This window comes from Suncus etruscus, chromosome 19, assembly GCF_024139225.1.
Source record: "Suncus etruscus isolate mSunEtr1 chromosome 19, mSunEtr1.pri.cur, whole genome shotgun sequence".
Classification (NCBI taxonomy): domain Eukaryota; kingdom Metazoa; phylum Chordata; class Mammalia; order Eulipotyphla; family Soricidae; genus Suncus; species Suncus etruscus.
Genome location: NC_064866.1, coordinates 3,321,790 through 3,335,516, shown reverse-complemented (window position 1 = coordinate 3,335,516; position 13,727 = coordinate 3,321,790). Strand labels below are relative to the sequence as shown.

The 13,727-nt window shown below is 37.6% G+C and overlaps 1 protein-coding gene across 2 annotated transcripts in view; it reads left to right on the top strand.

The window, feature by feature from the left end:
• The window catches only part of LOC125997457 (myomegalin-like), a 192,559-nt gene that overhangs the window by 81,969 nt on the left and 96,863 nt on the right, over positions 1-13,727 (top strand). For both annotated transcript variants that reach the window (XM_049765890.1, XM_049765893.1), the window contains one exon: positions 2,029-2,146. In XM_049765890.1, coding sequence (XP_049621847.1) covers positions 2,029-2,146 — 118 coding nt within the window. The remainder of the gene's footprint in view (positions 1-2,028; positions 2,147-13,727) is intronic.

Here is a 13,727-nt window from a genome sequence, read left to right as displayed (position 1 = left end):
GAGTAGGAGGGATACTGGGATGATAGCAGAGGGAACGGACACTGATGAAGGAATTTTAGTTGGAGCATTGTGTGCCTGAAGCCCAATCGTGAAAATTTGTGTAATTCACGGTGACTACATAAAAATAATAAATTAGGAATAAATTGGCACTCAGGGGTTACTCCTGGCTCTGTGCTCTGAAATCACTCCTGGCAGGCCCAGGGGACTGTATGGGATGCCAGGAATTAAACCTGGGTCAGTCTAGGGTCAGCCATGAGCAAGGCAAACACTCTACCCTCTATGCTATCACTCTGGCCCATTTAATAATTTATTGTTAAAGTTATTTGTCAACCCCAAATCTCTGATAATTCATATAACCTATATTAATTTATCCTTTGATGTGAGACATTCTGGTACTCTTCACCTTTCTATCATACTATTTTCTCTAAAGATGCTATCATTATCTCATATAGTTTTTTATACAGAAATAAAATCATTATCAGAAACATTTAATCTCATGCGAGACATAATTTTTTTTTTTTTTTGGTTTTTGGGCCACACCCAGTGGTGCTCAGGGGTTACTTCTGGCTCTCTGCTCAGAAATAGCTCCTGGCAGGCACGGGGGACCATATGGGACACCGGGATTTGAACCAACCACCTTTGGTCCTGGATCAGCTGCTTGCAAGGCAAACGCCGCTGTGCTATCTCTCCGGCCCCGCGAGACATAATTTTTAAAGGCAGTTTTCTCTTGTACTCTAAAACATAGTGACAGAAACAGCAAGATATGCCTTGCAAATACAGGTGAATATTACTTTGATGTTAGTTGTAGGATTATTGAGGACATTATTTAGACTCTCATAACATAATCCTGATCTGAATTTTCAATTTCTTCTGTAGCCATGATCTCTTCCTATCAACCTTTATTTCTGTGTTTCTTATCATCTTCATGCCTTTATTTATTTGGTCAAGTTCTTTTTTTTGTTGTTTGTTTTTCTTTTGGATTTTGAGCCACACCCAGTGATGCTCAGGGGTTACTCCTGGCTATGTGCTCAGAAATTGCTCCTGACTTGGGGGACCATATGGGGCGCAGGGGGAATCGAACCGAGATCCATCCTGGGTCAGCCGCATGCAAGGCAAACACCCTACTACTGTGTTATTGCTCGGGCCCCAATTTGTTCTAGTTCTTTAAGCTTAGACTTGGAAACAATCTGATTTTCAAAATGTCCTCTCAACTCCTCCAAGTGATTTTGAAATTTTGTTTTTGTACATACCTAAAGGTTCTAGGATTTATTTCTGGCCCTGAGCTCAGGAATTACTCCTGAAAGTTTTCAGGAAATTATATGTGGTTTGGGGCATCTAACCAGAGTCAGCTGCTTACAAGTCAAGCACCTAATTCTGGGTACTATCTCTATTTCTTTGGCTTCAAGTCTTCTTTAACTTCCTATAGCTCTATTTGAGACAGGCATTCTACTTCTCTCACTCATTAACATGTCATGGTAGTTGTTAGTGTAGTTATTTCCCTCACTGCACTCACCACTTTGTGGTGAGCTTCATATTGTAGGGTGGAGGGGGTCATTGGTGGTGGGAATGTTGCATTGGTGAAGGGGGTGTTCTGTTCATGACTGAAACCCAACTACAATCATGCTTGTAATTATGGTGCTTAAATAAAGATTTTATAGGGGCCAGAGAGATAGCACAGTGGTAGGGTGTTTGCCTTAGATGCAGAAGGATGGTGATTCAAATCCCGATGTCCCATATTGTCCTCCAAGTCTGCCAATAGCGATTTCTGAGCGTAAAGCCAGGAGTTATCCCTGAATGCTGCTGGGTGTGACCTACCCCCAAAATAAAGATTTTATAAAAAGAAACAACTTCCTATAGCTCTAGATCAACACTTGGAGAACAGTATATTATATAGCCCCAGTGTGGCAGTGTTATATATTTATATTGTATCATGTGGGGTAAAAATCTACTGGCTTGGACAATCTTATCTTTGCAGTAGGCCTATAACAACATGACTCTATGAATATATTTACTTTTACTGTGCTCCAGAAAAATTGAAGAATTGAGTCAGAGTCTATCCACGCAGAAGAACCTCATAGAACAACTATCTCAAGAAAAACAACAATTGCTACATCTTTTGGAGGATCCAGTTAGCATGGAAGTGCAGGTAAGATTTGACTAGTGCTTTCTGAAATGTGTGCAATATTTATCGCAATGCAACAACTTACTATCAACTCAGTGGTTGAAAAAGACATATTTACTATTGATCAGATTTTCTGTGTCATGAATCCAGCATGGATTAGTTGGATTCCCTGTTCAGGATTTTGTCATTCCAGGTGATTTTTCATCTGGAATGCATAATTAAAGTATTGATTTTGATATAAAATTATTGATCAGAACAGACATATATTTGGACTTGTATGGAGGACTGAGTTAAATGTCATAGCTTCAAAGATAGCTTCAAATACATGATACAGTCATGTTGTAGTAGTAGTTCTATCCTTTTTTTTTGGTTAATTTGTTTTCGGGCCATACCTGTCATGTTCAGGCTTTACTCCTGGCTCTGTGCTTAGAAATTTCTCCTAGCAGGCTCGGGGGACCTAGGAATCAAACTCAGGTCTGTCCTGGGTTGGCCGCATGAAAGGCAAATCTCCTACCACTGTGCTACCACTCCAGCTCCCTGTATTAGCAGTTCTAATACAGCAAGTGTTAGATGGGATGTAAAGGGGACAGAAAGTGTAAAGATGGAGGCCCATATTGAATTGGCAATTAAAAAATGGCAAGCGGCATGCCCAAATTTGGTAAATGCTTTAAACAAATCACCTCAATTAATGCTGTGCTCATCTATATTTCCTAAATATTACATAAATACAATCCATTCCCTATATGATTAATTATAAGATTATGTAAAAGATGATATGAATATTCATGTATATGTCCTAAAGATTATATTGCATCTGTTATCTGGTTGAAGGCTCAAGAATCATTAAAAATTTGGGGCAATGTCTTGTTCTGCCCACTGGATATTTTGTTGGACCCTTTATATTGTATTGCTCGCCATCTGGAAACAGAAATAAGAAACAGCTCCATGAATTTGTGAAATGCATCTGAGTAGACAGTTGCTTAGAATGAATGACTGGTGTAAGAAATGCTAGCCTTCCTGGGGGTGGACGAAAGAGTTGTCACCACATAAAGGTAGGCCTGTAAAACAAAACTAAAATACAGGAAGATGAAGAATAGGAAATAGGAAATGTAATGCAGTACTTTATAAGTTATAAAAATATATTTTATTAAGTTATATAGAAACTCCTTACTTCATCACCTCTTTGCTGCTCTGCATGCTTGTCTAAATGATAAAACCAATTCCTAAGACATGTCACCTAGATATTCTGTTTGTTTGTTTGTTTGTTGTTTTGGGCCACACCTGGTGGCGCTCAGGGAGTCCTTCTGGTTCTGCACTCAGAAATAGCTCCTGGCATTCTCAGGGGACCATATGGGATGCTGGGGATCAAACCTGGGTTCATCCCAGGTTGGTAGTGTGCAAAGCAAACACCCTACTGCCATGCTATCACTCTGGCCCCTAGATTTTTCTCTTTGAATAAGGGACCTGATAGGGTGCACCAGGCAGAAAACAGAATATATTCTAGTTAGGAGAAAAAATACAGTACATGGTTAAGAAAAATTGGAAGTAATTGGTATTACCAAATATATATTGAGTTTTGGAGAGTGATAAAATATGTAACTGAAAAGCTCCTTCATCAAACTAAAGACTTTAGACTGCAGGCAACAGAAAACTAAACAAAACTGAGACGTAAAAAAAAAGTTAAGCAATGGGAACAAAAGCATTTGCTTGAATGAGGTAAAGATTTACAGTTTTCGAAAGGAAATCCTGGTTATTTAGACTGAAGACCAACTGAACAGACTATTGATAGCCATGTTTTGAAAAAACAAAATCTCACTATTTGACACAACTATTATAATGTCCTCAGCCTATTCTTTAATTAAGTGAAGGTAAAGAATATTAAAAACTAATTGTTTTTGGGGGGGTCTTTCTGGATGTTCAGGGGATACTCCCAGAGGTTCTGTGCTTGGAGTTTGCTTCTGGTGGTGCTTCGCGGAATAAGTGATGTCAGAGATTGAACAAGGGCCTCCCATGTGAAGAAAATATGCTTAGCTGCTTAAGCTATGTCTCTGACACTAAAACCAATTACAAAGCACATTGGCTTCTATTCCATATATAGAAATATGTACTGACTCTTGGTATTCATAACAAAGGAAGACTTTACTGGATGTTATCTTTGTTTAAGTAGCATCATCTTAGTTCCACTGTATTATACTCAGAATTTGACACATCACAGAAACTATTTATGGAGGGGGGGGGAAGTTACCACACCCTTACAATACAAAATGCACAAGTTCCTTTCCTGAACTCTGGCCTGCTCTGCATAGGCTGAAGATTTCTCTCATCTCTAGCAAAGCTATCTCTGAAATACTTCAGAGAGGCCATGAAATTAAGACAGTTAAGTGTGAAGACCGATTCACTTTTTCCATATTTTCCTGTTCCTCACAAGTGAGAATACCACACTGGGCTTCTGAGAAAAAGCTCACAGATTTAGGTTTGAATTATATAAGTAAAAATTTCACATCTTTTCCAATGTCCCATAGAGTCAGCATTTCTCTTACAATCCCTGTTGAAATAAAAATTTTGATTGAAAGAGCTTAAAATTCGTCCATTTATACCTTCAAAATAAAATAGGCAGTTTTGATCATAACTTTATTTTATTTTTATTATCCCTTTAGCTATTTTCCTTTCAGTTCTACCTTTCAGTTCATTTAAACTGAAATACACTTCTATCTTACTTACTTTTTTTGTTTTGTTTTGGGGCCACATCCAGCAGCACTCAGGAGTTACTTCTGGCTCTACACTCAGAAATTGCTCCTGGCAGACTCAGGGGACCTAATGGGATGATGGGGATTGAACTTGGATCTGTCCCAGGTCGTCTTGTGCAAGGCAAACATCCTACTGTTGTGCTATTGTTCCAGCCCCAACATATTTATTATAGAACTAATTCAAAAAAAAAGCAAAAAGTGCCTTAAACATGACTTACCATTGATTGACATATCTCCTTGTTGGTGTTCAATCCTCTATGCATAATAAGACTGATAACAGTTTGCTGTGATCAGATTTTTGGATCCCATCAGTAATTTATCTGCATTTTTGTTCAATAGGCAGTCAGAAAAATCTAAGGAAGTGAAATTTACAAAGCCCTTTTCTCTTCCTCAATGAAGACATCCATCGAGTTGCAAATAAATACTAGCTATTATTTCAATTAATGATTTTATTCCTTTCTATAAAGCAGAAAACACTTTATATATCAAAGAACCTTGTATTGGATGTAGTAGTGGTAGTAGCAGGAGCAGCAAGAGGAGCAGCAGCAGCAACAATAGTAGTAGCAGTAGAAATCGTAGTCATAGTCATAGTAGTAGCCATTGTCGTCATCGTAGTAGTAGTAGTTGTAGTCATAGTAGTCCCTGTCGTTGTCATCATTGTAGTAGTCATAGTCATTCGTAGTCATAGGGTCATTTTCATTGTCATCCTCACAGTAGTAGTAGTAGTAGTCATAGTCTTAGTAGTCACCATTGTCATTGTAGTAGTAGTAGTAGTAGTAGTAGAGGTTGTAGTCATAGTCGTAGTAGTCATCGTCATCGTAGTAGTAGTCATAGTCATAGTCACAGTCTTAGTAGTCATTGTCGTGGTCATTATCATAGTAGTCGTAGTCATAGTCATAGTCTTAGTAGTCACCATTGTCATCGTAGTAGTGTTAGTAGAGGTTATAGTCATAGTCGTAGCAGTCATCGTCATCGTAGTAGTAGTTGTAGTCATAGTCACAGTCTTAGTAGTCATCATTGTCATTGTAGTAGTAGTAGAGGTTGTAGTGATAGTCGTAGCAGTCATTGTCATCGTAGTAGTAGTCATAGTCATAGTCTTAGTAGTCACCATTGTCATCGTAGTAGTGTTAGTAGAGGTTATAGTCATAGTCGTAGCAGTCATCGTCATCGTAGTAGTTGTGGTCATAGTCATAGTCTTAGTAGTCATTGTCGTGGTCATTATCGTAGTAGTAGTCATAGTCTTAGTAGTCACCATTGTCATCTAGTAGTAGTAGTAGTAGTGAGATTGTAGTCATAGTCGTAGCAGTCATCGTCATTGTAGTAGTAGTTGTAGTCATAGTCACAGTCTTTGTAGTCATTGTCGTCATTATTATATTGTAGTAGTAGTAGTCATAGACATAGTCTTAGTAGTCATCATTGTCATTGTAGTAGTAGTAGTAGTAGAGGTTGTAGTCATAGTCGTAGCAGTCATCGACATCATAGTAGTAGTCATAGTCATCGTCATAGTCATAGTAGTCATTGTCGTTGTTATTATATTGTAGTAGTAGTAGTAGTCATAGCCATAGTCTTAGTAGTCATCATTGTCATTGTAGTAGTAGTAGTAGAGGTTGTAGTCATAGTCGTAGTAGTCATCGTCATTGTAGTAGTAGTCGTAGTCATAGTCATAGTCTTCGTAGTCATTGTCGTGGTCATTATCGTAATAATAGTAGTTATAGTCATAGTCTTAGTAGTCACCATTGTCACTATTAGTATTAGTAGTAGATAGAGATTGTAGTCATAGTCATAGCAGTCATCATCATCGTAGTAGTAGTCGTAGTCATAGTCATAGTCTTGGTAGTCATTGTTGTCGTTATTATATTGTAGTAGTAGTTGTAGTCATAGCCATAGTCTAAGTAGCCATCCTTGTCATTGTAGTAGTAGTATTAGAGGTTGTAGTCATAGGCGTAGTGGTCATCATCATCGTAGTAGTCGTAGTTATAGCCATAGTCTTTTTTTTTTTTAAGAGTTCAAAGGTAGTTTATTTATTAAAAATATATATGTATATATGTATATATATTCACTTATAATGAAGATAGTGGTGGTGTTTTTCAAGCCATTGAAAATGTACATTTTATTAAAAACAAGTGGTTGTTGATAATGATTCAGTGGTGCCAAAGGGAGCGTTCCCCATCACAGACTCTGGCCTTATAATATTAAGAAGCTTTACAATTTTAGGAAGCTTTCCATGGTCCTATGGATCATTATATTCAGTAATTGGTAAGAAGAGTCTAAAACATTCCATCAGCTTTCCTCATTTATCATATAGAACTTATTAAATGAAATCTTGGGTTGCATGTAACTTTCATTGTTTTTCTTAACCATTCTTTGGCATTAAATCTAACAACACACTTGACAAGCACATGCAGAGATAGTTGTATTGAGCTACTCACCACAGCAGCCCCTCCAAGAGAATATTAGAAGTAGTAGTTTTTCAGTACAGAAGAGGGAGGTGACTTCAACCCCAAAACTGTGCTTTCTTCTGAATTTATCATTGAAAAACAAATACATCACTAAATAAACAGTGGTCGCTACAATTAATAATCATTGATGAAATCTTAATTTCTAAAAGTTATCAGGAGAGCCACCAGCCACACACATATTAATGCAGGTGTCATCTCGACCCGCAGTGGGCAGCAGAACCCCCCCTATGCTGAATAGCAGAAAGAATGTATGCCAAGAAAGATTTGCTAACCCTGCCCACAAAGGATGGACCTACACTCCACCAGCCACACATACTTCAACACAGATGCCATTCAACACTTATCTGGTGCAGGAACTCACATGGTTTGGAAGTGCACAAAAAATGCTCATCTACGAAAATAAACTGAAACCGCCCCCAAAGGGAAGAGCCAGAAAGTCCAGCTGCTCCACTCTATTCCAGGGCTATGCATAGATCCTAATAAATGAATCCCAGCACAACATGTAGAAAACACCACACTAGGATGGGATGGGTTGGAGGAAAAATCCTCCCCTATGCAATCACAAACTGCAGAGGCGAGAGTATAGCCATAGTCTTAATAGTTATCATCGTCATTGTCATCGTCCTCGTAATAGTAGTAGTAGTAGTAGTAGTAGTAGTAGTAGTAGTAGTAGTAGTAGTAGTAGCAGCAGCATCACCTGGCTACTCTTAGGTGGTATCCAGAAGCTACTCACATGGCCATGCAGGAAGTGAACTTTCCATATGCATAGCATGCACCATTGGACTTTGTCTCTGGCCCTCATTGAAAACTTTTGAGCCTGATGTCTAAAGCTCATGCTTTGCATGCGAGATTCCAGGTGAGATCTTTCTCCAGGTAGGAGAGCATGGGAAAATGATTTGTTACAAAGGAAGTTCTAAATATATTATTATTTCCCTCCTTATTTTATCAGTAAATTAACATATTGCGGTTGTTCTACAAAGTGAAACAGGAATGCCTACGTTAAGTAATCAGGAACAATCCATGGAGAAAAAGCAGTAGGAGCAATTGCCTTTACCCTTATTTGGAACCCAGTACAAATAGCACTGTATGTAGTGGGCATATTTTCTAAAATAGCAACCATTCAGTGTTACCATGGAGAGATCTAAGAAAAAGGTAAAGACATGAATTGCTTTGATTCTTTACAGCAGAGATTAGTAGTTTGGACATCTCCATTTCAAATCAGGACATTTTTTTAGAAGAAGTTTTTGTTGTTTTGTTTTCCTTTTTTTGTTTGTTGGTCACACCTGGTGGTGCTCAGGGATTACTCCTGGCTCTGTGCTCAGAAATCACTTCTGGCAGGCTCAGGGTACCATATGGGAAACTTGGAATTGAACCACTGTCTGTCCTGGGTTGGCTGCATGCAAGGCAAATGCCTTACCATTGTGCTATCTCTCCAGCCCAGAATTAATAAATTTTAATAAAATTTCAGAAGGAAAATCATTGATTGATTCATTCAATGCATTCAATGATTACTACTTAGATCTGAGAACATACCATTCTAAGTATCTCAGAAGAGAACTGATCACTTTTTTTTTGACCTATACCTTGCTTTGCTCAGAACTTACTCTTGCTCTATGATCAGGGATCACTCCTGGCAGTGCCAGGGATCAAATCTGGGTCAGATGTATGCAAGACAAATGTCTTAGATATTCTATTTATCTCTTGGGCTATGAAAACTAGTCATTTTTAAGTAGTTGACCAACTAATGGGAAGAAAGCAATATGAAGGATGACATACACATTACTGTAATTGCAAAAAGTGCTTTGAAAATTCAAAGAAAACTTTATTAAGAAAGCTTAATAGTTGGTTTAGAGAAAATCCTTGAAGGTGGATAGGATTTTGACAGGTGGAGGTAGTAGTAATAGGAAAGAACATTTCACATAGGTGAGTTGAAGAAGTATAGTTTTGGGAAAGAAAGCAGTAGGTTGTGCAGAATATATATTGTGGTGAACAGTGAATTTAGACTAAAAAAATAGAATGAAGCTTGAATTAGAAGGCCTTTAGTTATCATATTAAGAATTTTATGAATAAGGGGATAGAGTTATAGTATAGCAGGTATGGTGCTGGTCTTATACATGGTTAACCCAGATTTGATTCCCCCAGCAACCCATATGATCACCTGGAGTGATTCCTGAGTACAGAGCCTGAAGTAATCTTGAACATCTCCAGGTATGACCCGAAAACAAAAACAAAATTTTATGAATAGGCTGGAGAGATACAAACCAAGAACTTTATCAATGAGATAAGCACATGTTTTGCATCTAGGAGACATCTGACCAGGAGTTTCCCCAAGCACTGAAGTGAGAATAATTCCTTCACATTGTTGGATGTGGCTTCCCAAAATTTAAGATTAATGGACAACTCACTAGATCTTACTGTCTATATTTAAGATACTTATGAAGTTAATCTTTGTAATTGAAAGGTAGGATAGGAACTGAGAGATAGTACAACTTGCAGGGCACTTGTCTTGAATGAAATAGACCTGGATTTGATACCTGGCACCCCATATAGTCCTCCAATCCTTGCTAGGAGTGAACCCTAAGTGCAGAGCCAGAAGTAAGTCCTGACCACTGCTGGGTGTGGACAGCCATCTAGAAAAGGTTAAAGTAAAATGGAAATAAGTTGAGAAAACTAATTACTACAAAACTATTTCTTAATACTTGATAGTATTAGAAAGTTACCAAGAATGTTAATTTTGTGCTAAGGCAGAAGGATGAAATAACCCTTGTAGATAGAACAAAGTGTTAATTCATTCATTCACGCACTCATTCAGATATATGGATATGACATTAAAAAAAATCTGGAATTGAGCCTCAGTTGAAACTTATAAAATGGTTGTAGGGGTTAAGTATGCAAATAATTATGCAGAACATAGCATATTTCTTTACCTTCTCTTAAATCTATTTAATGTTACCCTGAATTGCTATACCAGTCATGTTTTCAGAAAATGAAATTTAATTCTTTTGGTATTTCCTTCTCTTAAGTCTTTCAATTATATGAGGGTAAAGTTCCCTATCGAAGTTTTAGCAAGTGCTAAAGCATCAAGGAGATTACTCTGATCATTGACCTACCCATGAAATACTTGTGTCCCAGTAAGCACAGCAAGAGCTTGCTATATTAAGTGTCTTTTGTGAAGTCAGGATTCTTTCAACTAGAGTTCGATTTCTTCAAATCATCTATTGACTGTCCTGTTCTAGGTCATGCTGTTAGTCCAGGACACTGAAATGGATATGGATTCTTATTACTCTTTGACAGAACACACCCTCCAATCTCTGTATAATCTGGGTAAAATTTCACCCACTCCTCTTGTTGATCTGGAAGACATTTCTCTTTATACTTTCCTCACTATGACATTTGGATTAATCTAAAAGGAAAGTCAGAGTTTAAAATCTAAATTTGCATGAATCCTTGCTCTAAGAAAGATTATTTTAACATACATTAAAATTTTTTAAATTAATATCTTTATTTAAACACTTTGATTACAAATATGATTGTAGTTGGGTTTCAGTCATGTAAAGAACACCCCCCATTCACTAGTGCAACATTTCCATCACCAATGCCCCAAATCTCCATCCTCCCCACCCCACCCTCGCCTGTACTCCAGACAGGCTTTCTACTTCCCTCATTCATTCACATTGTTATGATAGTTGTCAGTGTAGTTATTTCTCTAACTGCACTCATCACTCTTTGTGGTGAGCTGGACCTTCCAGCCCTCCTCTCTTTGTCTCTGAGGATTATTGCCAAAATGTATTTTATTTTTCTTAAAGCACATAAATGAGTGAGACTATTCTGTGTCTATCTTGCTCCCTCTGACTTATTTCACTCAGCATAATAGAATCCATGTACATCCATGTATAGGAAAATTTCATGACTTCATCTCTCCTGATGTCTAAACAACCTGGGTACTTGATAACCCGGAAGACTCTTATTTGTGATTTTATGATAAATTCTATTGTGGCCAATGAGGTAATATAGTGGTTACACTGCTTTTTCTTCCTATGATCAATTTTGCTTCCATCTCAAGCACCACATATGGTTCTCTCATTCCTTCAGGAATGTTCCCTGAGTACAGAGCTAGGAGTAAACCCTTCCCTGACAGCTGTGTGCTCTGACACAGCTGGGTGTGGTCCAAATAACCCAGTTTCCCAAAGATGGATTCTGTTGATAATCAGAATACTACAACTCACATTTGAATTGGAAGTCTTTTTATTATTATTATTGTTGTTGTTGTTATTGTTGTTGTTGTTTGTTTTGGTTTTGGCTTGCACCAAAAAGATGTCAAGGGTTTCTCCTTGGCTCTACACTCAGGAAACACTTCTGGTGTGCTTAGGGAACCATTTAGGGTGTAGGGGATCAAATTCAGGATTTCTGTTCAAGGTAAGAAAGAACCTTATACATGCTGTACTATGGAAGTCTGTTTTTAAAAGTGTTTTAAAACATTGTGTGATTAATTAACTAATGGATATCATAAGGATTTATGACTACTCATTAATTTTAATTTTACTTGAGGTACCATGATTTATGATATGGTTGATGATAGGGTTTCATGCATGTAACATTACAGCACCACACCCTCCTCCAGAGTCAACCAGTGTCTCAGTGTCACCACCTTACAATGTCTCTCACCCTTTTATGCTGTAGTAAATTTAGTTCAGTAGACCAGTTCTTATGCTGTTCCTTGCTTTAGGGAATTTGTATTTCTTTTCCTTACCATGTTTCTTTATATCTCACTTATGTGAAAGATCATTTTGTATCTACCGCTGTCCTTCTGATTAACTTCACTCGTCATAATACTCTCCTGACCCCTCCACTCAGCAGAAAATTTCATAATTTTATATTTTCTTAAAGCCAAGTACCATTTTATTGTGTACAGATGCAATTGTTTGTTTATCCAGTTTTGTATTCTTGGATTGTTTCCAGATTGGGCAATTGTGAGTAGTTTTGCAATAAACAGAAGTATACAAATGCTTTTTCAGAATAAAGTTTTTGAGCCTTTGGGTCCCAGAAGTGGAGCTTCTGGGTTGTATGAAATCTTGATTCTTAGATTCCTGTTTGTTTATTTTTAAGTATCTATGTTGTTCTCCAAAGAGGTTGAACCATGTAACACTTTATTCAGCAGTGGATGAAGGTTCCCGTTCCCCCCATTTCCATGCCAATTCTGGTTTTTTTTTTTTTTTATTGTATTCCAGTCTCTCTGGGCAATGCATCTATATTTTAATTTACATTTACTTCATAACAGGATGATGCAGTGCTCTTTTGGGGGCATACCTGGCAGGGCTCAGGGGTTACTCCTAGCTCTGCGCTTAAAAATTGCTTCTGGTAGGCTCAGATGATCATATGAGATTTGGGGAATCGAACCTGGTTCGTCCCAGGTCAGCCCCCTGCAAGGCAAAAGCCCTCCCAACTGTGCAACTGCTCTGGACCCACTGCCCCTATGCTGAGCATTTCTTTATATATCTACTAGTTGTCTTTGAGAATGTGTCTGCTTATACTCAACATTTTTTATGGGGTTATTTGCTTTTTGTTAAGTTTTCCCAGTGCTTTATGTATTTTTTTAAAATGTTATTTATTTTTGTTGATTGGGGTATTGTGATTTATAATATTGTCCACCTTAACAATCTTGCCCCCCCCCAAATCTCAATTTTGTGGATCAATTTTCTCATAGTATTGCCATTGGCTCTTTGTTTCTACTTTTCTGTGTATTTTTTTTCTTTTTTTCTTTTTAATTATGAGAACAAGGGTGTAAAGAAAGAGGACAAGGTAAAGTTACAGTGGAAGGACAATCACCCATAACATAATTCTCAGAAGTCCCCTTGCTGATATCTTAACTTTGAAATTTCAGCCAAAGAACATTAAGATAAATAAGACAGAATCCATGTACAATTACTTTGTCCCTCAAGTCCCCAGATTGTAACACATTATAATATTTCTTAACAGTACACAAAGCAATCTAAAGCCATAAACTTACGTAACTCCTTAAACATTACAGGCATAGTATTTTCTTACATTTCCATATACATGCATATTAGCTTACGTTAACCTCAAATTTTAAGTGAGTTCTTTTTAAGGATTAGAGTCAAAGGAGTACAGTAAAAATGGTGTTAGAGTGGCAATTGTTGTTTGCATAGGCCCACCAAAATATGAGGGACATGGAAAGAAATAACCTTGGCCTAAGTACAAAGAGACCCGACCCCTGAAGTTTCCTGGCACAAGACCAAGTCTAGGCTCCAGGCAAGCTAGATCGTCCAATCCAATACATTGTCTGTAGTGCCATCACACTTTTATTTTTCACACAGTCTCTGTTGTTGGTATCATGTTTCTGTATTAAAGATCCTGGAATCTGCATATCTTACATTGAAG